This window comes from Notamacropus eugenii, chromosome 6 (genome assembly GCF_028372415.1).
Source record: "Notamacropus eugenii isolate mMacEug1 chromosome 6, mMacEug1.pri_v2, whole genome shotgun sequence".
NCBI lineage: Eukaryota > Metazoa > Chordata > Mammalia > Diprotodontia > Macropodidae > Notamacropus > Notamacropus eugenii.
In genome coordinates this window covers 382,640,861-382,668,347 of record NC_092877.1, presented here as the reverse complement: position 1 = coordinate 382,668,347, position 27,487 = coordinate 382,640,861, and the positions used below count along the sequence as shown (strand labels likewise).

The window sequence follows — 27,487 nt, the reverse complement described above, 5'->3', positions numbered from 1 at the left end:
GACTAACTTGTCCAGGGTTGAATAGTTAGAAACATTTGCTAAGTACTTATGAAGCAAACCCTTGGTAAATCATGTTGAAATTAATTGTCTTTCAAGTGGTAAAGGTTAAAAATATAAACTTGATTGAGAAATCTCATGGAGCACATGGTAGAAGAGTGGGAGAAGGTTGTTTAATTGGGTGTGGTAGCCTATTCCTGTAATACCTGCTGCTAGAGGAAGCTAAGGCTAGTGGGTCACTTGAGCTTGGGAGTCCTGAGCTACAGTGGGCTAAACTGATCAAGTGTCCATACTGAATCTGTCATCTTGTTGTATATCCCCAGGAATGTGGAGGTACAGGGAAACCTACAAAGGAATGAACCAATCCAGGGCAGAAAAGGAACATGCCAGTGCTCCTATGCTGATCATTATGGTATCAGGTTCATCAGTGGCTACTGCTATTTTAGTTTGGGCAAGACTGGGAAAATTCAGTCTTCATTTCTTAAAGTGTTTCTTCATAAGACATCAAAACTTAGAGGGGAAAACAGTTTAAAGTGTATTTGGTAAGAAAGCCAGCTATGGAGGGTGGAGCCAAGATGGCAGAGTGGGAAGACACATATACTCTAGCTCTTCCCCCACATCCCATAAAATACCTGTAAAGAATGACTCTCAACAAATTCTATAGCAGCAGAAGCCACAGAATGATGGAGCAGAGGAGACTTCCAGTCCAGGGTGACCTGCAAGGCCAGCTGAAAAGGTCTGTCACACTGGACATGGAGCAGAGCACAAAGCAACCTTGACCGCACAGTGCTGGGAGGAGGACCAGAGCAGGTGGTTCGCAGATCCCTCAACCCACAGGCAACAAAGCTCAGTGAAAAGGCTTTTTCAGCTGTCTGAGAAGGGAGAAGGGTCCACCCCATGTCTCTGGCCCCAGGTGGCAGCGCCACAGGCAGAGGCCTTAGCAGGCAGCAGCTGACATTCATTGTTGGAGACCTCATCATAAAGCCCCTGGGGGAATTGAGCAGCTGATCTGAATCTCAGCCTTGAGTGTTGGCCTGGCAGAACTGGAAGTGAGGCTGTTGTGGAGAGGAAATTCTACTATTTGCAGATTTTGGGCACAAAAGATTCTGATTGCTCCCAGATCAGTGTGCAGGCATGATTGTGTCACCTTGGAGGAAGTGAGATCTTACAGGTCCCCAGAGTATACCCTACTCTTGACAAAGAAGCCAAAGGTCAAGTAACTGCTTGAGAAAATGCCCAAAAAAGGGAAAAAAATAAGCCTATAGAAGGTTACATTCTTGATGAACAGGCATCTTCTCCCATCCTTTCAGATGAGGAAAAACAATGCTTACAACCAGAGAAAGACATAAAAGTCAATGCTTCTGTATCCCAAACATCCAAAATAAATATTCAATGATCTCATGTCATGGAAGAGCTTGAAAAGGATTTTGAAAATCAAGTAAGAGAGGTGAAAGAAAAATTGGGAAGAGAAATGAGAGACATGCAAGAAAATCATGAAAAGCAAGTCAACAGCTTGCTAAAGGAGATCCAAAAAATGCTGAAGAAAATAACACCTTTAGAAATAGGCTAACTCAACTGACAAAAAGAGGTTCAAAAAGCCAATGAGGAGAAGAATGTTTAAAAAGTAGAATTAGCCAAATGGAAAAGGAGGTTCAAAAGCCCACTGAAGAAAACAGTTCTTTAAAAATTAGAATGGAACAGATGGAAGCTAATGACTTTATGAGAAACCAAGAAATCACAAAACAAAACCAAAAGAATGAAAAAAATGGAAGATAATGTGAAATACCTCATTGGAAAAATAACTGACCTGGAAAATAGATCCAGGAGAGACAATTTAAAATTATGGGACTACCTGAAAGCCATGATCAAAAAAAAAGAGCCTAGACATCATTTTTCATGAAATTATCAAGGAAAACGGCCCTGATACTCTAGAGGGCAAAATAAATATTGAAAGAATCCACCAATCACCTCCTGAAAGAGATTCAAAAAGAGAAACTCTTAGGAACATTGTAGCCAAATTCCAGAGTTATCAGGTCAAGGAGAAAATATTGAAAACAGCTAGAAAGAAACAATTTGAGTATTGTGAAAGTACAATCAGGATAACACAAGATCTAGCATCTTCTACATTAAGGGATCGAAGGGCATGGAATATGATATTCCAGAAGTCAAAGGAACTAGGATTAAAACCAAGATTAACCTACCCAGCAAAATTGAGTATAATACTTTAGGGAAAAAATGGTTTTTCAATGAAATAGAGGACTTTCAAGCATTCTTGATAAAAAGACCAGAGCTGAAAAGAAAATTTGACTTTCAAATATCAGAATCAAGAGAAGTATGAAAAAGTAAACAGGAAAGAGAAATCATAAGGGACTTATTAAAGTTGAACTGTTTGCATTCCTACTGGAAAGATAATATTTGTAACTCTTGAAACTTTTCTCAGTATCTGGGTAGTTGGTGGGATTACACACACACACACACACACACACACACACACAAATGCATATATATATATATATATATATATATATATATATATATATATATATATATATATATATATATATATATATATATATATATATATATATATATATATAAAGACAGAGACAGACAGAGACAGAGACAGAGAGAAACAGAGCACAGGGTGAGTTGAATAGGAAGGGATTATATCTAAAAAAATAAAATTGAAGGGTGAAAGAGTATATATTGGGAGGAGAAAGGGAGAAATGGAATGAGGCAAATTATCTCTCATAGATGAGGCAAGAAAAAGCCTTTTCAATAGAGGGGAAAAGGGGGAGGTAAGAGGGAAAAAGTGAAGCTTACTCTCATAACATTTGGCTAAAGGAAGGAATAACATGCACACTCAATTTGGTATGAAAACCTATCTTACACTACAAGAAAGTAGGGGAGAAGGGGATAAGCGGGGGGGGGGGGTGATGGAAGGGAGGGCAAATGGGAGGAGGGATCAATTAGAAGTCAACACTCTTGGGAGGGACAAGGTCAAAAGAGAGAATAGAAGAAATGGAGGGCAGGATAGGATGGAGGGAAATATAGTTAGTCTTAACACAACACCACCATTATGGAAGTCATTTGCAAAACAACACACATATAGCCTATATTGATTGCTTGCCTTCTCAGTGGGTACAGGTGGGGAGGGAGGAAGGAAGAGAAGTTGCAACTCAAAGTTCTAGGAACAAATGTTGAGTATTGTTCTTGCATACAACAGAGGAATAAGAAATACAAGTAATGGGGTATAGAAATCTATCTTGCCCTAAAGGACAAAAGAGAAGATGGGGATAAGGGAAGGGAGAGAGGTTAGAAGGGAGGGCAGATTGGTAGAAGGGGTAATCAGAATGCTCAGCATTTGGGGGGAGGGGAGAGATGGGGGGAAATTTGGAACTCAAAATTCTGTGGAAATGAATGTTGAAAACGTAAAATAAGTAAATAAATTTAAAACAAAAAAAAACAAAAAAAGAAAGCCAGTTATGGAGAGTTCAAAATCAGATTAAAGTTGGTAAAACTCTGACAGGCTTTATATAGCACATGCTTCACTGTCAAGAGCAACAGAGCCCTTGAGTTTGAATATGGACATCAAGAAGTGGAAGTGATGCTGAAGACAATAAAGATGGGGGAAAGCTAGAGCCAGAACAATTCAGTTCAATAAACATTAACTAAGTGCCTACTGTGTGCCAAGCACTGAGCTAAGTGCTGGGGATACAAATAAGAAAAATGAAAAGCTCTGCCCTCAAAGAGGTTACAATCTGATAGTTGAAAATAATACATAAAAGAAGGCATGAAAAGGAGTTGGGGATGGGACACCATGGGACACATGGTGGAGGGAAATTTTGTTCCAAAGTTGAAACCAGGCACAGGGGGTGGAAGTGGGAGGCCTCTTTCTGCCCTTTCTAAAAGAAGGCTTTAGAAAGAAGTTGGTACTCTACCCTCTTTCATTCTAAGCAGAGAGGTGCAAAGTCTGCAAACTTTGCTATTAAGGCTTGGTGTAGCAACCTGGTGATGAAATTGGAAGTATGAGCTAATCCTGGAAGACACATCTTATTCTATGGAGTTGAAACCAGGAATGGCTGAAGATGCAGAGCAGGAAGAACAAATAGGGCTAGCCAGGTGCCTCAGTGGATACAGTGCCACTCCTGGAGTTAGGAAGATTCATCTCACAGAGATCAAACCTTGTCTCAGACACTTTTTGAACAGTGTGACCCTGGGCAAGTCACTTCTCCTGTTTACCTTAGTTTCTTCATCTGCAAAATGAGTTGGGGAAGGAAATGGCAAACCACTCCAGCATCTCTTCCAAAAAAACCCCTAATGGGGTCACGGAGAGTTAGACATGACTGAGAAATGGCTGAGCCACATAATAGAAGGTCGACACGATCCAGGAAATAGAGTTTTGAAGATGTTAACGGAGAGATTCTTGCAATAGTTTTCTGATTATTCTGCTTGCCTGGAGTCACTCCCCACTCCCATCCAGCCTATATTCAGCTGGCAAAGCAATTTTTCTAAAGCACAGATCTGTCTATGTTACCTACCTGCTCAATAAATCAGTGGCTCCCAATGACTTCCAAGATCAAATATAAAATCCCTTATTTGGCTTTTAAAGGCTTTCATAACCAGCCCCTTCTTGCCTTCCCAGAATCCTTATACCTTACTACCCTTCAAGTACTTTATTATCCAGTCCACTAGCCTCCTTTATGATTCAGTTCAAATATTTTCTTCTGAAAGAGGCTGTTGCTGGTATCTCCTCTCACTGCTAGAACATTTCCTCTGAGATTATCATTCATTGACCATGTGTGTGTGGATGTATAAATGTGTATGTGTGTGTGCATGTGTGTATGCACACACACGCACACACACACACACACACACATATATATATACATATCATAAATAGCATGTACATGATTATGTGCATTAGAATATGAGATTCTTGAGGTCAGGAACCATAATTGTTTGTTGTTTTCCTTTTGGTGGGACATGGGAAGTTTGTCATTCTTTGTGTCTTCAGCACTTAGCAAAGTGCCTAGAAAACAGTAAGTGTTTAATGATGGAATGATTAGATTCTTAAGGTATCCGAATGTTGGAATCCCAAAGTATGGGGTGTGAAGGAGCGGAATTTTGAATCTTACTAGTCAAGAAAAAGGATCTAAGAAAGCTTCAATAATTAGTGATCCATAGGCTACTTCCCAATTTCTACAAAAATTTGATGAAGATGATCTCCAAATGTATCAAGATCATGCTTGATGAGGGTATTAAAAGGAAGTAGGGAGGCTTTTGAAAGCAGGGATTCTTAGCAGACCACATTAAATTCAGTTTAACAAACATTGGAGGTCTTTCCTATGGATCCTACCCTATTAAGGAAAGAAACACAAATGTAATTTTTTCCTGCACTCGAGGAGCTCAGAGATTTTGGGGGAGATGTACCACATACATACTTAGAGAAATACAAAATGTCACATATGGAAAGATCATCTTTCAGGCATGAGGCCAGGCAGCCTTTGCAATCACTCACAGATGAGAGGGTGGAATGTTCTATAGATGAAGACCATTAAAAGGGAATGTAGGAAAGGAGGCCAGGGCCATGGCAGGAAGGGAGATCAGATTAATTTGGCAAAGATCACTTGAAGCCAGCATGTTGTTAAGTCAATGAACATTTCTTAGTTATCTACTAATAAGTTCTAGGGATACAACTAAAAAGATAGTTCTATTTTCAAGGAGCTCACAATCTGAGGAGAAGAAACTGGAAAACCACTATGAACAAACAAGCTCTATGCTTCTTAAATTAGAGATAATCAAGATGGGGAAGGCTCTAAGATCATTGCTTGGCAGCTAGGTGGTGCCCCAGATAGAGCGCCAGGCCTAGAGCCAGGAAGACTCCGTTACATCTGGCTTCAGGCATTACTAGCCATATCAAGCGGGGCAAGTCACTTCACCTTGCCTGCCTCAGTTTTCTCATCTGTAAAATGAGTTGGAGAAGGTAATAGCAAACGACTCCAATAGTTTTTTTTTGCCAGGAAAACCCCAAATGGGATCACAAAAAGTTAAGACATAATGGAAAAACTGAGATAAAGGAGCATAGGGAAAAGTTCTCATACAAGATGGCATTTTAGCTGAGATTTGAAAGAAGCCACAAAAGTTAGGAGGAAGAAATTAAATGAGAAAATCTTGGGCACTGGGGACAGACAGTGATAATTCCCGGAGTTGGGAGATAGAATTCTGCATGTTGTTTCTTCCTCATTTTTGAAGGGGACCAATGACATCATGGGTGATGGCTTGACTTGTGTCACAATTGCACTTAAGTGAGGCAGAATTACACACAGTTGTCAGCCTCCCTCTCTCTTCCTAAGTCACTGAAATCTAGTGGCAAGACAGAAGTCAAGACAACTGGTGATGGTTTGGGATACAGCGGGACCAAGCCCTAAGCACTCCACAGTCCAGCTTCAGCCTCCTTCCAGGCCACTGGAGTAAATTGTTCTTATCCACCCATTCCAGTGGGGGAAGTCATCACATACCTGGGGTAGACATGCCCTCAGCTCACCAATGGATTTGAGGTCTGTCAGTTAAAATCAACTTGGTTTAGCCAAGGTTTTAGCCAAGGTGATTTACCACAGTGTGGCCATTGTGCATGCTACAACTTTTTGAACCCATGGGTGAGACTTGGTAATAGGTAGACACCAAAGGTGGATGAGCAGCCTTGAAAAGGGTTTAGCGAGCTCTCACATCAGAGGTATTAGTCCTCCTGGACATCTCATACTCCCTGATGCTGTGTGTAAGGTATAAATAAATGGATGGATGGCTAAAGTGATTTTTATGTAGACATTTGGTCATTAAGTCCCTATTTCAGGATTACAATGTGCCAAGCAGTGTTCTGGGAATTAAAAATACAAAGAAAGGCAAAGAATTGTTCCTCCTCTCAAAGACTTTACAATTTGATGGAGGAGAATACTTGCAAATAACTATAAGAAGAATTGGGATGAGCAAAAGAGAGAAGGCACCAGCCTGAAGATGGATCAGGAATGGCTCCTATATTTCTGCCATTTGAAAATTATTTAAACAGTTTTGATAATAGGTATGCCCTGAACCAAGGGGCTCAGAAGCCAAGCTTTCCCAGTTCATTGAGTAGATGGTCTGTTAGAGTCATGCCAAGACCACCTAAGGCCCCTTGGGTTTGTCTTGATGGGGCTTGATTTTCTGGATCAGCCATGTTATAAGATGAAAGCTCTGCTTGAGAAGTCCAGGCACGATGCTACTGCAGTCACTGGGCGTTCCCTAGAGCCCTGGGATAATTCCATCAACTTGGTCATTGGTTCTCCTATTTAAGCTTGCACTATGTGAACATTTTATTAAAAAGGAGCAAATAAACTATTGACTGTCACCATCCAAGGTTGATTGTCCTAACTGTGGCAGTGATGTTTCCTAATGAACAGGAAGTCAGCATCCTTCTTTGATGGTACCTTATCTCCTCAGGCCTTTCAGTCAAGAGCAGAGAGGGCAGCATGTTATTTGTGAACAATTTTTCTATCGTTCAAATCAAACAAACATGAGACAGGATTTCTGCATGATGTCAACCAAACTGGCTGATGTGGTTCTTGAGGCAAATGGACCCCAGCCTGAAATTACTCTCTGACATGTCAGGAAATTCTATGAAGTGAAGCTTTATAGCAGTGGGGCACTCACTTAAGGGTGATGGCATTGGAGGGAGGGAATTTGTGGGGAAATAAGATGTAAAATAAGTTTCCACTGGAAAACATAAAAGACAAATATAATATACTTCCTCCCTTGAGAAAGCTAAAAGACAAACAAAATTGAGGAGGTAGAAAGGGACCTTGAAGACCATCTAGTTCAACTTTCACTCCACAAGGAGCTTTTACTATAACACACCTGACCAGGGCTTGTTGAATATTTGCTTGAACAGTACATTGAGCAGAGACTCATTACCTTCCAATGTATCCCATCCCATTTGGGGACAACTCTAAGTGTAAGGATGTTGAGCCTACATCTCTTCCTTCTTAACTTTTTCCCTGTCCTGTCTTCTCTAAGTGAAGAACACTAAGCCCTCTCAGCATGTCAGACACTCAAATTCTGGAAGTCTGTCGGTGGCCATGTTCTCCCCGAGCCTTCTCTTCAAAGTTGCACAGGACTGCAGTGCGATGTGTTCCCAACAATCATTCTAGTTCCAGGGTTCTTCATGGTTTGGTTTGTTGTTTATTTGTTTTTGTGGAGTGCGTGCATGTGTGAGTGTGTGTGTGTGCATGTGTGTGTGAGTGTGTGTATACTAGACCCTTTTGGCCATGTCTGGTGAAACCTACATACTTCATCTCCAAGAATGTTTTCTAAAGGCACAAAATGAAATATGCAACATTCCAAAGGAAGCCAATCCTCTTGGAATGCAATGATAAAATCATGAAAAAAATTCCCAACAAGTTTTGAGCCCCCAGAAAAGAATGGGTCTTACAGCATGAGTGCCCACACCCTGTGGCCCCACCAGTGGGGATCAATAATATAATGGCTATTACAGCGTGAGTGCCCAAACCCTGTGGCCCCACAAGTGGCATTACCTAGCTGTTTGACGATGGCTTGCTTTACAGATTCTCCTTTGGCATTTCTTGCATGACAAGTGTAGTTGCGCTTCAGGTCATCAGAGGTCACTTTTTTGATGCTCAGTACCCTGGAAATGGTGTTATCTCCAATAGCTGAAACATCATCACTAGGAATGAGAAGGCAAAGTAGATTACTGACATTTCTATACTAAGGAAGAAGACTCACATGCAAAGTGAAAGTCAGGGTGAAAGACGGGCAGAGGGAAACAAGTGATGAGTGATGGAGCATTGGTCACTCAACTGGTCCACAATGAATCTGGAAAACAAATGTCATTAATTTCCTATGTTCATTCATTTATTCATTTGATATTTACTCACTAAGTCACTCAGCACATACTAAACTCTTACATGACAATCATTGTACTAATCATTGGAAACAAAAAGAAAAAATATAATCCATGCCCTTTTGAAACTTACATTCTAATGGGGGGAAAGATGTGTAAATTAGAACTTACTGAATAAATGAAAGGCATCCTTAGAGAGGAAAACATTAGTTATTTGGGGGAGGGGTATAAGAAAAGTCCCTTACGGAAGATGAGATTTGATCTGACTCCTTAAAAGAATCCATAGATTCTAAGATTTGGAGGTGGGGAGAAAAAGAATTTCAAGCATCAAGAATAGCCATTAGAAATGCCAAGAGATAAAAGATGTAGTATGGAAAACTGGGATTGTTGGTGGAATTGAGGACTGATTGAGAACTGATCTAACCATTTTAGAGAGCAATTTGGAATTATGTCCAAAGAGTTATTAAGCTACCTATGCTGTTTCATCCAGAAATACCAGTACTTGGTCTATTTCCAAAGAAAATTAGAGAAAAAAGAAATGAACTTATATGTTATAAAATATTTATAGTCACTCTCTTTGTGATGGTTAAAAAAGTAGAAATTGTAGGGATGCCCATTAATTGAGGAGTGTCTGAAGAAGTGGTGGTATATGATTGCAATGGAATGCTACTCTGCTGTAAAAAATGATAAGCTCAATGATTAAAAAACATGGAAAGACTTGCAATAATGGAGAGTAACAGGAGAAGAAGCAAAAGGACACTAACAACAATATTGTTTTAAGAACTGCTTAGTAAGAATAAGCTATATTGTCTATTATAAATAACTAAATTACCTATAAAATACATATGAAGAAAGATGATGTCTGCATCCAGAAAAAGAACTAATAATTTGAAGTATGTATAGAATAATTATACATACACACACACACACACACACACACACATATATATATATATGTATATATATACACATACAATACTTACACACACATACATACATACGTAAACCTATTTATGTCTAATGCAGTCATCTCTGGGGGGGAAGAAAAATGTAATTTACATGGTAATTTTGTTGCATATTTGAAAAAAGAAGCAAGTTGTTTATAGTAGGTTTGGAGTTTCATGCACAATCATCTTTTTATTGCATTATGTTAAAGGAATGCTCATTTTATTTCATAAAATAAAAATAATAAAATAATTAAAAATTGGAGATTAATTATCATTTAAAAGAGAAAAATCATGGAAGCCAGTATGGGTAGCTTATAAATGTGAGGACGGGAGGAGACATGGGAAGATATGATAGGAAGGAAGACTGTGGGGTGGGGAAGAGCTTAAGATACAAAAGAAAACACTTTATATTTTCGGCCAGATGCAATAGGAAGATGACACTTTTTGAGTAGAGAGATGTCAAGGGAAGACCTATGCTCTAGGGAAAAAAGTCACTTTGAAACCTGTTCAGAGGGCCATTTGTAATGGAAAAAATGTTGAGTCAGAGAGGCACATTAGAATATTATTACAAGAGGTCAAAGAAAAATTATCAAAGGTAGTGACTGAGCCAAGATGGCAGAGAAAAGCCAGGAAGTTGCCTGAGCTCTCCCTCATTTCTCTCAGAAACAATGTTAAAATAAACATCCAAATGGATTCTGGAGCAATAGAACCTACAAAAAGATAGACTGAAACAATTTTCCAGTTTAGGGTAACTAAGAAGGACTTCAGGAAACATCTGTCTCACTTGGGAAAAGGGAAGCAACTGAGCAAGCCAGTGGAAGGCTCACAGTCACAGCACATATCAGCAACCAAGGCTCCTAGGGCTTAGCTCAGCAGACCAGTGACACAGCAGGACAGATGTGAGGCCTCTAGCCCCAGCACAGAAGGTAAACTGCCAGGCCCAGAACTTCCTGCACAAGAAATACAACTAAGCCAGGTCACCGTAGCAAAATGAGCAAGCTAAAAGCACCTGAGGCCCTGATGTAGAAAGCCAGTGATCAGGCCTTCAGTTCCACATACAAGAAGCTTGGGACAATGTCTCATCTGCCCATGAGCAACTGGGCAACTTTAAAGTCAATTTTAAAAGTCATGAAATAGGCTCAACAATGAGCAAAAACATGAAAGATTCCTGATGATAGAAAGCTATTATGGTTACAGTGACGATCATTACACAAACTCAGAAGAGTGCAATGTCAAAATGCCTACATGTAAAGCCTCGAAGGTGAATATGAACTAATCTCAAGCCCAAAAAGCCTTCTTGGAAGAGTTCAAAAAGGATTACAATATCAAATAAGAGAAGTATAGAAGAAAAGAATGGGAAAAGAAATGAGATTTTCAAGAGACAGTCAAAGCTTGGAAAAGGAAAGACAAAAATTGACTGAAGAAAACATTTCTTTAAAAAAGTACAGTTGGCCAAACTCAAAAAAAAAATCAGCTTAAGAAAACAGTTCCTTAAAAAATAGAACTTGATAAATGGGAAAGGAGAAACAAATGCTAAGAAAATAGTTCCTTAAAAATAAGGATTTTTCAAGTGGAAGCTAACAATTCTATAAGACATCAAGATCCGTCAAACAAAATCTAAAGAATGAAAAAAATAGGAAAAAATGTAAAATACCTCATTGAAGAAACAACTTACCTGGAAAATAGATCAAGGAGAGATAATTTAATAATTATTGGACTACCTGAAAGCCAAGCTAAAGAAAAGAGACTGTACAACCTCTTTTGAGAAATTATCAAGGAAAATTACCCTGATGTATTAGAATCACAGGGTAAAATAGTCATTGAAAGCACCTACCAGTCACCTTCTAAAAAAGACTAAAAATTGAAAACTCCAAGAAATATTGTAATCAAATTCCAAAATTCTCAGGTCAAGGAGAAAATACTGCAAACAAACAGAAAGAAGCAATGCAGATATGAAGGAGTCACAATCAGGATTAGACAGGAATTAACAGTTTCTACCAAAAAGAGGTGGAAGATGAAAATTGATATTCTGGAAGGCAAAGAAGCTTGGATTATAACAAAGGAGCAATTAACCCATAAAATTGGGTATAATCTTTCAGGGGAAAAGATGAATATTCAATGAAATAGAGAACTTCCAAACTTTCCTGATGAAAAGACCAGAGCTGAACAGAAAATTTCGTTTTCAAATGTAAGACTCAAGAAAAACATAAAAGATAAACAGGAAAGAAATAAAAATAAGTAAACATTTTTCAATAAGATAAAACTGTTTACAATCCTAGATGCGATGATGATACTTGTAATTCTCGAAAGCTATATCTCTAATAGGGCAGTTATAAGGAGTATACACAAAGAGAGTATAAGGGTTCAAATACGGTATAAGTTAGGTCTGACATGATGATATTAAAAAAAGGGGGTCAAAAACAAGATTGTACAGGAGGAAGAAGAAAGGGGGAGTTAGAATAGTATAAATTATATGACATGGAGAGTCACAAGACCCATTACAGTATAAAAGAAAGAAGAAAGGGAGTGAACATTGTTTGAACATTATTCTCATCCAATTTGCCTCAAAGAGTGCATCTTAGATCTAAGATGTGCATCTTAGGCAAAGTGAAAAAAAATAAATCTAATTAAGAGAGATATGGAAGGAAATAATATCATGCTAAAAGGTAGTATAGGCAATGAAATAATACTGACACTAAACATATATGCAGCAAGTGTTACAGCATCCAGATTCTTAAAAGGAGAAGATCAGTGAATTGTAGGAAGGAAGAGACAGCAAAATTGTTTTAGTTTGGGACCTTAACCTTTCCTTCTTAGAACTAGATAAATCTAACTGCAAAATAAATAAGAAATTAAAGAGATGAAAACAATTTTAGAAAAGTTAAAAAAGATAAACCAAAGGAGAAAACTGAATGAGGCTAGAAAGGAATATACTTTTTTCTCAGAGATACATGGCACAAAAATTACACAAAAATTAGCCATGCATCAGAGCACAAAACCTCACAATCAAATGTAGAAAGACAGAAATATTAAATAAATCCTTTTCAGCACATGATGCAATAAAAGTTATGTGTAATAAAGGTCCATAGAAAGATACATAAAAATTCATTAGAAACCAAGTAATCTAACCCAAAAGAATGAGTGGGTCAAACATCAAACATAGAAACAATCAATATTTTCATTAAAGAGAGTAATAATAATGAAACAACATATAAAAATCTATGGGATGCAGCCAAATCAGTTCTTAAGGGAAATTTTATATTTCTAAATAGTTATATAAATACAACAGAGAAAGAGGAGATCAATGAATTGGACATGCAAGTAAATAAGTTAGAAAAAGAACAAATTAAAAATATCCAATTAAATACTAAATTAGAAATTCTGAAAAAACAAAGGAGATATTAATAAAATTGAAAGTAAGAAAACTAATCAAGCAATAATTAAAATAAGAGTTGGTTTTATGAGGTAAAAAAACAATAAAAATAGATAGACTTTTGGATTATATAGTATTAAAAAAAGAAAGAAGAAAATTACCAATATCAAAAATTAAATTGTGAATTCATCACTAAAGAAGAAGAAATTAAAGGAATAATTAGGAACTATTTTGCCCAACTCTCTGCCAATACATATGACAATCTAATTGGAATGGATGAATATTTACCAAAAAAAATACATATTGCCCAGACTGACAGAAGAGGAATTAAAATATTTAAATAACTCTATTTCAGAAAAAGAAATTGAACAAGTCATCAACGAACTTCATAAGAAAATATATCCAGGGCTCCAGGGGTGGAGTCAAGATGGTGAAGTAGAAAGATGGACCTATAGAAGTTCCCCGACATAGCCCATAAAAATAGCAGTAAAAAGTTACTCTAAACAAATTCTAGAGCAGCAGAAGCCACAAAAAGACAGAGTGAGAGAGATTTGCAGCCCAAGACAGCCTGGAAGACTGACAGGAAAGGTCCCTTGCACCAGGTGTGGAGCAGAGCACAGCTCAGTGTGGGCCATGTGGCGTGGCAGGGACAGGTTCCGGAACAGCCTTCAGGGAGCCATTGGCAGCAGCAGTTCCCAGATCAATCAACCCATAAATGCCAAAGACAGCTTCAAAGGTCTGTGAGAAAGCCTTTTCACCTGGGTAAAAAGGGAACATGGTCTGGACCACCAGCAGCAGCCACTGCAGCAGCAGTGTCCATTTTTGGAACCCTCCACCAAAAGTCCCTGGGGGAATTGAGCAGCTGATCTAAATCTCAGCCCTGAGCTGGCCTGGGGTGAGGAGGAGGAGCTCTGGCATGGTGGAGCTGGAGGCAGTTGTGGAGAGGGAATTCCACTCTCAGAATCTGGGCAGAAAAGTTTTTGGTTGCTCCCAGAGCAGTGCACAGGCCAGGAGAGGAGTAAACTCCTATCCCTTGATTGTGCCACCTTGGAGAAACTGAGAACTTGCAGGTCCACAGAGTATACCCTCCTCTTGACAAAGGACTCAAAAGTCAAGTAACTGGCTGGGAAAATGTCCAAAAAAGGGGGAAAATAACACTATAGCAGGTTACTTTCTTGGTGAACAGGTATTTTCTTCCATCCTTTCAGATGAGGAGGAAATATGCTTACCATCAGAGGGAATCAAGGCTTCTGCATCCAAAACCTCCAAAATAAATATGCAATAGTCTCAGCTCATGGAAGAGCTCAAAAAGGTTTTTGAAAATCAATTAAGAGAGGTGGAGGAAAAATTGGGAAGAGAAATGAGAGCAATGTAAGAAAATCATGAAAAGCAAGTCAACAGCTTGCTAAAGGAGACCCAAAAAATGCTGAAGAAAATAACATCTTTAAATATAGGCTAACTCAATTGGCAAAAGAGGTCCAAAAAGTCAATGAGGAGAAGAATGTTTTAAAAGGCAGAATTAGCTAAATAAAAAAGGAAGTCCAAAAGCTCACTCAAGCAAATCATTCTTTAAAAATTAAAATGGAGCAGATGGAAGCTAATGACTTTATGAGAAACCAAGAAATTACAAAACAAAACCAAAAAAATAAAAAAAAAAGAAGATAATGTGAAATATCTCACTGGAGAAACAACTGACCTGGAAAATAGATCTAGGAGAGACAACTTAAAAATTATGGGGCTACCTGATAGCCATGATTGAAAAAGAGCTTAGACATCATCTATCAAGGAAAACTGTCCTGATATTCTAGAACCAGAGGGCAAAATAAATATTGGAAAAATCCACCAATCACCTCCTGAAAGAGATCCAAAAAGAGAAACTCCAAGGAATACTGTAGCTAAATTCCAGAGTTCCCAGGTCAAGGAGAAAATATTGCAAGCAGTTAGAAAGAAACAATTTGAGTACTGTGGAAATACAATCAGGATAACACAAGATCTAGCAGTTTTTACATTAAGGGATTGAAGGGCAAGGAATATGATATTCCAGAAGTCAAATGCTAATTCATTGTTGGTGGACTTGTGAGTTGATCTAACTATTCTGGAGTGCAATTTGAAACTAGGCCCAAAGGGCTATAAAAATTGTATACACTTTGATCCAGCAATATTGGTTATGTGGCTATATCCCAAAGAGATCACGAAAATGGGAAAAGGTCCCACATATACAAAAATATTTATATCAGCTCTTTTTGTGATGGCCAAGAACTGGAAGTAGAAGGAATTCCCATGAATTGGTGAAATGGCTGAACAAATTGTGGTATATGAATACAATGGAATACTATTGTGCTGTAAGAAATGACAAACAGGTGGGCTTTAGAAAAATCTGGAGCTGTGAGCTCTCCCACCCAGCGTGCACTCGCCCTCCCCTGCCTCCAGGTGCGGCACCACCTCCTCTCTCTCTTAAGGGTTTAAACTTGCCACTTCCAAGTTCGCCATGGATGATGACATTGCTGCTCTCGTTGTTGACAATGGCTCTGGCATGTGCAAAGCTGGCTTTGCCGGAGACGATGCCCCTCGGGCCGTCTTCCCCTCCATTGTTGGGCGCCCCAGACATCAGGGTGTGATGGTGGGTATGGGCCAGAAAGACAGCTACGTGGGGGATGAGGCTCAGAGCAAGAGAGGTATTCTGACCCTGAAGTACCCCATCGAACATGGTATTGTCACCAACTGGGATGACATGGAGAAGATCTGGCATCATACTTTCTACAATGAGCTCCGTGTGGCCCCTGAGGAGCACCCTGTGCTGCTCACAGAAGCCCCCCTGAACCCCAAAGCCAACAGAGAGAAGATGACTCAGATTATGTTTGAGACCTTCAACACCCCAGCCATGTACGTTGCCATCCAGGCTGTTCTGTCCCTGTATGCCTCTGGTCGTACCACTGGTATTGTGATGGACTCCGGTGATGGTGTGACCCACACTGTGCCCACCTATGAAGGTTATGCCCTTCCCCATGCCATCCTCCGTCTGGATCTGGCTGGCCGTGATCTGACGGACTACCTCATGAAGATCCTGACCGAGAGAGGGTACAGTTTCACTACCACAGCTGAGAGGGAAATCGTGCGTGACATCAAGGAGAAGCTGTGTTACGTCGCCCTAGACTTTGAGCAGGAGATGGCTACTGCTGCATCTAGCTCTTCTCTGGAAAAGAGCTACGAGCTCCCTGATGGTCAGGTTATCACCATTGGCAACGAGAGGTTCCGGTGCCCAGAAGCTCTTTTCCAGCCATCTTTCTTAGGTATGGAATCCTGTGGAATCCACGAAACTACCTTCAACTCTATCATGAAGTGTGATGTTGACATCCGTAAGGATTTGTATGCCAATACCGTATTGTCTGGTGGTACCACCATGTACCCAGGCATTGCCGACAGGATGCAGAAGGAGATTACAGCCCTAGCTCCCAGCACAATGAAAATCAAGATCATTGCCCCACCTGAGCGCAAATATTCTGTCTGGATTGGAGGCTCCATCCTGGCGTCTCTTTCCACCTTCCAGCAGATGTGGATCAGCAAACAGGAGTATGATGAATCTGGGCCCTCCATTGTCCACCGCAAATGCTTCTAAATGGACTGTGTTTTTTGATTTTTTTTTTTATTTTTATTTTTTTTGTCAAAAGGGTGTGACATGATAATTGCCCAAAAAAAGAGATGAGATTGGCATGGCTTTATTTGTTTTTTTTTTTTTGTTTTGTTTTGTTTTGTTTTTTTTTTGGCGCTTGACTCAGGATTTAAAAACTGGAACGGTGAAGGTGATGAGCAGTCTAAGTATGTTGGAGGCAAACATCCCCAAAGTTCTACAGTGCGTCTTCAGGACTCTTGATTGTACATTTATGTTTTTTTTTTAATAGTCATTCCAAATATTGTATAATGCATTGTTACAGAGAAATTAGCTCTGTAATGAGCTGAGTAACAAATCCAGATGGGGAGGGGGGGAGGGGGAAGGTACTAGTATTGCTTTACATGTAAATTAATGTAATCCTTTAAAAAAAACTTTTTGTATCTTCCGCCTTAATACTTGTTCCTTTTTTTTTTTTAAATTGTCAGCCATATTGAATGGCCCCCTAAATTCCCTCCCTGCCCCCAACATAGATGTGAATGAAGACAAGACTTCACAGTCTCCCTGCGAGTTTTATGAGATTGGTGCCAGTACTTGGGGGAGGGGAGGAGCTTTACCTGTACACTGACTTAAGACCAGTTCAAATAAAAGTGCACACGTTAAAGAAAAAAAAAAAAAATCTGGAAAGATTTGTATGAACTGATGTTGAGTGAAAGGAGCAGAACCAGGAGAACATTGTACACAGTAACAGTCACAGGGTATGAGGACTGTTTCTGATAGACTTAGCCCTTCACGGTAATGCAAGGACCTAAAACATTCTCAAAGGACTCAATGCAAAATGCGAGCCACATCTAGAGAAAGAACTATGGAATGGGAGTGCAGAACAAAACAGGCTATTTTCTATTGTGTTATGTTTTGTTTTCATTGTTTTTTCTCATGGTTTCTCCCATTCATTTTAATTCTTCTATGCAACATGACTAATGTGAAAATGTGTTTAATAAGAATGTGTGTGTAGAACCCATATAAGATTGCATGCTCTCTTGGGGAGGGAAGGGGAGAAAATTTAAACCTTATGGACGTGACTGTTGAAAACTGAAAACTAGTAAATTAATTTTAAAAATGATTTAAAAAAAGAAATAGAGTGATGGGTGAATGGAAAAAAAAAACAGGTACACAAGACAAGTTGTAAATGACAATAGTAATCTACTGTTTCATCAGTCCAAAGTTTCCAGCTTCTGGGTTAAGTTTTTAGACAAAAACTGCTGGGAAAACTGGAAAAATATTATGACAGAAACTAGGAACAGGCTAACATCTTACACTCTATACAAAGATAAGTTCAAGATGGGTACATGATTTAGACATAAAGGGTGATATTATAAGCAAATTAGGAGGCAAGGAATAGTTTAGCTGTCAGATCTATGGAGAAGGGAAGAATTTATGACCAAACAAGAGATAGAAAATATTATGAAATGCAAAAAACTGGAAAATTGTTATTACATTAAAAAAAGTTTTTGTACGAACAAAACCAATATGGTCAAGATAAGAAGTAAAGATGAAAGTTGGAGGGAAGGTAGGTTACAACCTATGATTCTTATAAAAAGTCTCATTTCTAAAATATATACAGAACTAAGTCAAATTTATAAGAATACAAGTCCTTCCTCAATTGATAATTGGTCAAATGATATGAACAGGCAGTTTTCAGTTGCAGAAATTAGAGTTATTTATAGTCATATAAAAATGTGCTAAATAACTATTGATTAGAGAAGTATAAATTAAAACAATTCTGAGGTACCACATCATACAAATCAGATTGTCTAATATTACAGAAAATGAAAATTATACATATTAGAGAAGATGTGGGAAAATTGGGACACTAATGAATTGTTGGTAGAGTTGTGAATTGATCCAACCATCCTGGAGAGCAATTTTGAACTATGCCCAAAGGCCAGTCAAACTGTGCATACTTTGTTCCAACAACACCACTAATAGGTCTGTATCCCAAAAAGATCCTAAAAAAATAGAAAAAAAAAACACGTACAAAAAGATATTTATAGCAGCTTTTTTTGTGGTGGCAACAAATTGGAAGTTGTGGGGATGCTCATCAATTGAGATATGCTTGAACAAGGTGTGGTATATGGATGTAATGGAATACAAATGTTCAATTAGAAATGAAGAGCTAGGCAGATTTGAGAAAGAAAAAAAAACTTGGAAAGACTTATATGAACTGATGCTGAATGAAGTGAGCAGAACCAGGAGGACTTGGTAACACAGTAACAGCAATATTTTGCAATGACCAACTTTGATAGACTTAGCTCCTTACATCAATACAATGATCTAAGACAATTCCAAAAGGTTCATGATGTAAAATGCTATGCACATCCAGAGAACTGTGGAGTGTAAATGTATATTGAAGCAAAATATTTTCACTTTTTGTCTTTTCCCTTTTACTGTAAGTCTTCTTTCACAACAAGACCAATGCTGAAATATGTTTAACTTTATTGTATATGCATTAATTATATCAGATTTCTGGCTGTCTTGGGGAGGGGAGACAAAATCTTATAAAAATGAATGCTCAAAACTGTCTTTACAGATAATTTGAAAAAATATTATTAATTGGGAAAAATAAAGGTGGCATCTGAGGAAGAAGAGATATGAGTATATTTGTTAGATATGTTGTAGGGTGAAGAAGTTCCAAGATTTGAAAACTAGACATATTGGATGAGTAAGAGAGAGGAATTGGGGATGATGTCAATGTTGTGGGCCTGAGTGCCTGAATGGATAACGATGTCCTTAAAAGTAATAGGAAAGTTGGGAAGAGGGGAGATTGCTTTTGGTTGCATAGAGATAACCAATTCTATTTTAGACATATCTATTTTACATGCATGTGATACATCCTATTTAAAATGTTCAACAAGCAGTTGGTGTGATATAGGAAAAGTGCCCAGGAAAGAGACTGAGGCTAGATGACCTTATATGGAGATCATATGCCCACTGAAATTCAGATGGTCCCCAAGTGAGAAAATATAGAAACAAAAGAGAAGCAGGCCCAGGACAGAGCCTTGGGAGAACAGAGACAGTTAACTGGTAATGATAATGATAATGCAGCAGAAAGATTGGTCAGTGGTCAGATAGGTAGGAGGAAAACAAAGAGATAGTCATATGAAAACCAAATAAGAAATTATACCCTCCCACAAGCATAAGATGGTTAGCGAAGGTAAAGCCTGCACACATGTTAAAAAGGAGCAAGATTAAGAAAAGACCACTGGTATTAACAATTATGAAATCCTTGGTAATTAGATTATAGAGAAAGCAGTTTCAACTGAATACTGAGGTCAGAAGCAGCCTTGTTTATTTTGCTTAAGACACTATGCTAGAAGGTGATGGTACAAAGACAGAGCCAACAAAGATGATTTCCTAAAGATATGTACAAACTATTTTGGGATGGGAGTGGGGAGAAGTCACCTCCATAAATAAGATAAAGGAAAGGGATAAATGCTTACAAGGGACAAGCTACGTTACAGGGAACAAATGGTGAGGTGTGGGGGATATTCACCATCCCACAGGGCAGAAGATGTCCTTTGTAAAGACAGTTATCTTGACCATAGCAAAGTGTTTTTTAATAAGGGTCTCATACTGGAGAAGATAGAGATAAGATACATTCAGAGGTGGCTGGGTGGCCAGATTCAAGGAGGATTATTTCTAATCATTCCAGGTCAGCGTGTCTGGAAGGTCATGGTTAGATGCTAACAAACAATTTTATCAATGATTTGGATGAAAGCATAGAGGGGATGCTCATAATATTTTTGGATTACACAAGGCTAGGAGGGAAAGCTAAAACAATGTAAGATTGAATCAAGATCTCAAGATCATGACCACTCAAAGATTTGGCTGGATCTAATGGAGGCTCAGTATTCTAAATGTAACATCCTTCTCTTGGGTCTAGATGATCAGATCTATAAATGAAAGGCGCAGGAGGCATGGTTACTAAGAAGTTGTTCTGAAAATTAAACAAAAAAAGTTTGGTGGACTACAAGATGTCCTAAACGGAATAATTCAAAATGGCAAAGCTTTGGGGAAGAGGCTGGTTTCCTGGTTATATGGTAGGCAGCAGCAGGAGAAAACATGGCACATAAGATAAAACTACTCTGTAGGGAAGATATGCATTTGTCACAGGAAAATTAGATATATATGCAGACTCTTGTTTTTTACTCCACATTCAGGACCCCTAGTCCTGGGCAGCCATCTTGCAAAGGCTAGCTAGGGGTCCTAGGAAAGGAGGGTGGAGAGTCAGGTAAAAAGAACAGGTGTTCTTTATTTATACATTTGGCGGGCAAAGTTCCAGGAGCAAACTGCATCTGATCCTTTCAATAGTCCTAGACTCATTTTTCAGGTGGGAAAACTGAGTCTCAGGAATATTAAATAAGTTGCTAAAACCATTCAGCAAATGTTAAAAGCAAGATCAAGGCCTGGATTATCTTGACGGTGAGACCAGGCATTTTTAATGAAGTTTTATGTTACAGGCATGGCAAACATTTCCCCACATCTACAGACCAAGTTGTGGGTTCAGCCCGGACTCAGAAGTACTGTAGAAAATGCATTCTGAGTACCTGTCCTACTGACTGGGTGCCAAGAAAATGACCTTTGAAAGCAAACTGTTAAAAAAAAAAAAAAGCAGTGAGTTTTTATTTAATAGAGTGCAAATTTGCATAAGACTATTCAATCTTTTATCTAGGTAACCCCCTTGTGAGCTTAAAGATTTATTGATTTTTTTTCAAATAAACTCTTTAATTTAGACTCTTTCTTTCATTGGAGAAAATAATGGGAAAGAATGATCAGATTAGAAATTAGAGTAAGAACTTTACAGATGAAAAACATGTGAATTTCCAGCAGTTAAGCACAGTTACTGTCCATTCATGCCACCATCTTGACCCCAATATTTTTCATGACTAACAGAAAACAATGCATTCCATTCAAAGAAGGGCATTTAAGTGGCAAGTAGACAGAGTGCCAGGCCTAAAGTCAGGAAAACTCATCTTCCTGAGGTCAAATCTTACATATTACTACGTGTGTGACCCTGAGAAAGTCACTTAACCCTGTTTGCTTCAATTTTCCCTTATGTAAAATGAGTTAGAGAAGTAAATGAGAAACCACTTCAGTATCTTTGCCAAGAAAACCCCAAATAGGGTCACAAGTAGTTAGATATGACTAATATGACAGAACAACAAAAATAAACATTTGAAGAACTATCTGATGCCATCAATATGGACACATGGAACAGAGAGAGGTCTTAGTATTGGCTGATAATAAATTCCATTTTATTATTGTTTTCAAAAGATATGTAATTGAAATCCTTTGACTATCATTTGGAGCTGAGATTGGGAATTTTTCCCAACCCTATTCAGAGCTGGTAGGGATATAATGAAATAGGAGGAGGAAAAACTAACCTTATATTTTTATTTGCTAGCAATTTATTTTGTTCCTACTCATAAACTTTTAAGATTAAGAATTGAATGCACAAGCTCTCCTTTTCAAACCCCAAACTTAAGAAGAAAATTAGTTCTCTAGGACATTTTTACTGACTACAAAGGGATAAAGAGGTTACAAATTAAATAAGACTTGAGAGAAAAGGAGAAACTGACAAAGGAAAAGATATAGATTTAGAAAAAAATGAAAAGAACCCACTACGAATACAAGGAAAAAAAATACAAGGGACTGACCCATAGTTAGAGACACATAGAATCGTACTTTTAAAGAGAGAGGGATAAGTTTTCATAGATTAACAGACATAATTAAAACATTTACATTTATTTATTTATCATCCAGACTCAGCTTATTTTTAAAGGGATTCAAAGAGGCTTCATATCCTTTAAGGCACTGTGACTAAAAGCTTTAGAAATCATGTGGCTCCATAACCATTGGCACACATGACGATATTAGCTCTATGAATTTGTCCAAGTTCTATACAAATGTGATAAGGATCAGCACTTATTCACACCTGCCAGACATTCATGCATAGAGGCGCTCTGGTGTGGCTTACATTACCTTTGGTTTATTGTTACATTCATAGTATCATCAGGTTTCCTTCCATCAATGGTCCACCAAATCTCACTCTTTGAGTCTTTCAAGAAGGGAAAATGGACTTTACAGAGAAGCTCAAGCTCCTCACCTAGGAGAAATTGACAAAGTAAAATTGAAGTTCCACTTTGCCCACTTTCTACCCACATCATGGCCCTCTCCCCCTTTGCGTGATAGACACTGAGACAATTAGAATGACCAGTCCTCTAACTGATGGTGCATACAAGTCCATTCTTCAGGTGATACTGCTATTGAACCAGTCCACTGAAATTCAGACCAAAAAAGTTTTCTTACCTTCCTTTCCCCTCAACATTGCCATCTTAAAATAAAATGATCAGTAAGATTGCTAATCATTTTTCTCCCTAGATCCCTCCTAATGTGCTTGGGCATTCCCTACTTTTCCTCTTTGATTCTTAAGCCTTCTAGAAGGCATTAATAGAGGAGAGTAGGATGATGGTTTTAGGTCTTTTCATCAGGACTGAATTATGCAAAGTGATTTCAAGGGAGCCATTTGGAGGTCAGCATTCCCAGTGCAATTCTGAACTCTTACTCATTTTCCTAAAAGAATGGTGACGGATGAGGGGTGGCGAGTTCTTAACTTTTAAAGACACAACTACAGTAGAAAACTTCCCTAGGCATGTAGATTCTCTAAATTGGAATGGAGCTTGGATGTTTTATTGTCAAAACCATATCTGAGAATGAATCCTCAGCATGACATCCCAGATACATGACCATGCCTCATTGTCTGAGAATCTCCAGTGAGGGAAGGAGCTGCCACCTCCAGAAGTGACCTGCTCGACTTTTGCCCCCACCTCCAGAGGAGACCCATTTGAACTTTGCCCTCACCTCTGGCAGTGCCCCACTCAACAGCTTGACTTGGTTGGGAAGTCAGAGGTTTGCTTTGTTTTCCCTGATATCAAGCCTCTATTTGCCTCTTTGAAGATAAATCATTTTTGTTCATCCCTCTGGGGTCAAGCAGAAAAAAGTCTGGAATTTTCTCCCTGAGCCAGCCCTTGTGGTTTTTGGAGACAGCTTTTCTACCCTTATCCCTATTCCTGACTCAATAGCTGTTCTTCTCCAGCCTAAATGTTGCCAACTGCAACTCGTGTCAGAATTTTGAGTTCTCTCTTGGAGTTTATCAGTGTCCTTATGAAAAGATGACACCCCAAATTAAAAACAGCGAATGATGATGATGATAACAATTCATATATTTATTATGTTAACAATCTCTAAGTTCCATGGAACAAAAGCTTTCAAAACATAGACAGCCAAACAAATGAAAAATCACAACTGTGTGGAAAGAGGGCAAAGTGCACACATGTCATCTTCACCACCCTCTTTGCCACTATATTTGTCTCAAAAGGATGCCATCAATGAGTGCACAGAACATACACATACATGCTAACACATTTATTCAACTGCAGAAATGAGTTATTATATTCATGGAGTCAACTATACACAGAATATTAAATGTAAAATAATAATAGTTTGGTGGTCATTTATCCCAGGACTATTTCCACTTTACCTCGATAGAAAAAGATGACAAAGTAATAATGATCATAGTTACAATAAAAATTATCATAATAATGGAATAGATTCCAAGATTTACCTCGAGAAATAGTTTTTAGGGGATATCAAACCCAATCTCATCATTTTTCAGATGAGCAAAGTGAGGACCATAATTTGGAGACATCAGACCTTTCTAGGGAATGAACAGTCATTTTCTGACCCTAAAACATGGAGAGAGTCTCTGCTTCCTCCCCTAGTTCCTTCCCCTTCCTTCTGTCTCATCATGCTTTGTCCTAATTCTGGAGAAAGCTGGAGGGATCCTGGTCAGTTGTCTTTCCCCCCCATCCCCACCATGATATGGCGGGCAATCACTAAGCACCTGCTCCCCCTATCATCATGAAATGGAAGGAGAAAGAGGAAGGAAAAGAGGACACAGGCTAAAGAGAAAGAGGGAGAGGAGAGAAAGAAAAGGAGAATTCACACTGATGGCAGTAGGACAGCACTACAGTACACAAAACACTGAAGTTGGAGTCAGGAAGACTTGAATTCAAATTTAGCCTCAGACACTTAATAGCTGAATGACCCCTAGACAAGTCATTTAATATATGTCTGCTTCAATTTCCTCTATTGTAAAATGGAGATCCTAATATTACCTACCTTCCATGGTGGTTATGAGGGTTAAATGAGATCATATTTGAAAAGCATTTAATACACTGCCTGGGATACAGTTAGGTCTTACTAAATGTTTATTCCCTTTCTTCACTGATGTGCTTTAAGATAAATCAAATGCATGCACTGTTTAAGAGGACTGACGTATGTGACAGGTATATAATCTCCCCTATTCTGATTACTATGCCTTATCAGCCTTGATCCCAGTCAGAATACGGGCTTGGCTGAGATATCGTTAACCTTTATTTCTTTTATTTTTGGCAAGATGAACCTCTTTCACAGTCTGATGAAAACTATGGATCTCTCTCTCTCTCTCTCTCTCTCTCTCTCTCTCTCTCTCTCTCTCTCTATATATATATATATATATATATATATATATATATATATATATGTATGTATATATATATATATGCAAGAATATATAAAAATATACACACATGTATATATATATTATATAAAATAAATACATTGTTTTTCTTCAGTCATTTCAGTAATGTTTGACACTTTGTGACCCCATTTGGGGTTTCCTTAGCAAAGATACTGCGGTGGTTTGCCATTTCCTTCTCCAGTTCATTTTACAGATGAGGAAACTGAGGCAAATAGGGTAAAGTTATTTACCCAGGGTCACATAGCTAATAAGTGTCTGAGGATGGATTTGAACTCAGGAAAATGAGTCTTCCTAACTCCAGGTCCAGCACTCTATTCACCATGCCACCTAGCTGCCTATACACACATACATGTCAGTGTGTATATATGTGCATCCACACATACATATATGTATATACATACAAATACACAGGTGTGTATATATGAAGGGAATGTTAAACATCAGTTAGAAACTAATGAAAATAAAGATCTATTTTTCCCATCCCAATTAGTGGATCCCCTAAAGTACATCCATGGCCCCTTGGTAGGAGGTCTGTAGACATCAGGATAAGAAACCTTGATTTCCCATTAGATGTGATCACCCTGATATCCCTTGTGTTTTTGCTGTCTCTTCATCCATCATCACGAAGATGGAGGGAAGAGTTATGTGTGCATCATGAAACCCTTTGCTGAGAGGTATATCTCCAAGAGATAGCTCCATCAGCAGAAAAGTATCACCATACCTTGGTATTTCAAAGTTCCTGATAAAATCAATCTTTAAGGAAACTTCTGATTTGTCTGAAATGTCAAAGCTCTAGATTTCACACCTTCATGTCACAGAAGTAGCCAAAAGTTTTCAAAACCATGTTTTAGTGTTTTTCCTAATGCCAATCACAGCTATTGCTTTGCTTATTCCATTATTAAGGTTATTTTATGCCTGCAGGAGTATGTTTTATTTTTGTTTGTTTTATCATAAAGGATACAAATTATTAGATCCAATTATTAAACAATGGGGATTTTCAAGCACATGGACAAAGAAACAAACCATCTTGGCCCAATCTTAGGACAACAAGAAGAAGGATGAAACATCACAGGACAAATAGAATGTGCTACAGACAGCCCTCCAAAGCATTCTAGTTTTTATATGCGCTCAGCTTTAGAATGGCTACCCCCACCCATCACCTGGAGAAAGGCAAGAAGGGTGTCATTACCTGGCTCCTTCTCATAAATTATGTCATCATTGGGATAAAACATTTGAGGAGGTGTTGCATAATGTGGAGAGGCTGCAGGAGAGAAGAGAAACCCAGATACTCAATCAGCTTTGTAGGGAAATTAGCTAAGCCAAAAGTCAAGGTCTCCAACCCAGCCAACCCAGCCTTTCTCACTATTCCTTTTCGTCAAATACAACACATTTTATGTAATTAATGATGATGATGGTGATGGTGATGACTATTAATATTATGTAATGCATACCTGGAGGGTACAAAAGAATAAAAATAGAAGCACCATCCAAATACCCAATACAACTGGTAGCTAGAATAGTATATCTGATATTATCTTTCTCAAACTAACAAAAGACAAAACTTTGTGCAGGAATCTCAAAATATTCTTGAGAATTTAACAAATAAATTTTATTGGACATTGACTATCATCATTTTGCCCAAATTTCCTGTGCATAATTAAGCCAAATCAATTTTAAAACATTTCTGCTGAGGTCATCTTACATCTTCACCACCTCCCAGGTATGAGGGAGGTTCAAAACAAAGAGACCTAGTGGGAGAAATGAAAAATATGGAGGAACAGGATGAAGAGAATATCCTTCCCACTGGCCCATCTCCTCCTGGTTTGGTGAGATTTTTTTTCAATGATTCTACAAAAGATCAATTTATATACTACCAGATTAACTTTTAATTAGTCATTTACATCCCAGGGCCTCAGACAAATGAAAAGGTAGGAAAATGTTTACTAAGGTTCTATCCAGTTCTGAATTTCAGTGTAGAATACAAGCTTTTTGAGGGTAGGTGTGGTCAGATTTTTGAATTTGCATCCAC

At 38.4% G+C, this 27,487-nt stretch overlaps 1 protein-coding gene and 1 pseudogene across 3 annotated transcripts in view; one reads left to right on the top strand and one right to left on the bottom strand.

Moving 5' to 3' along the window:
* Positions 1-27,487, bottom strand: part of IL1RAP (interleukin 1 receptor accessory protein) — a 148,827-nt gene that overhangs the window by 9,997 nt on the left and 111,343 nt on the right. For all 3 annotated transcript variants that reach the window (XM_072618858.1, XM_072618860.1, XM_072618859.1), the window contains exons 6-8: positions 26,648-26,719; positions 22,860-22,983; positions 8,565-8,713 (exon numbers count right to left, since the gene is read on the bottom strand). In XM_072618858.1, coding sequence (XP_072474959.1) covers positions 8,565-8,713; positions 22,860-22,983; positions 26,648-26,719 — 345 coding nt within the window. The remainder of the gene's footprint in view (positions 1-8,564; positions 8,714-22,859; positions 22,984-26,647; positions 26,720-27,487) is intronic.
* On the top strand, positions 15,594-17,345 carry LOC140510332 (actin, cytoplasmic 1 pseudogene; annotated as a pseudogene).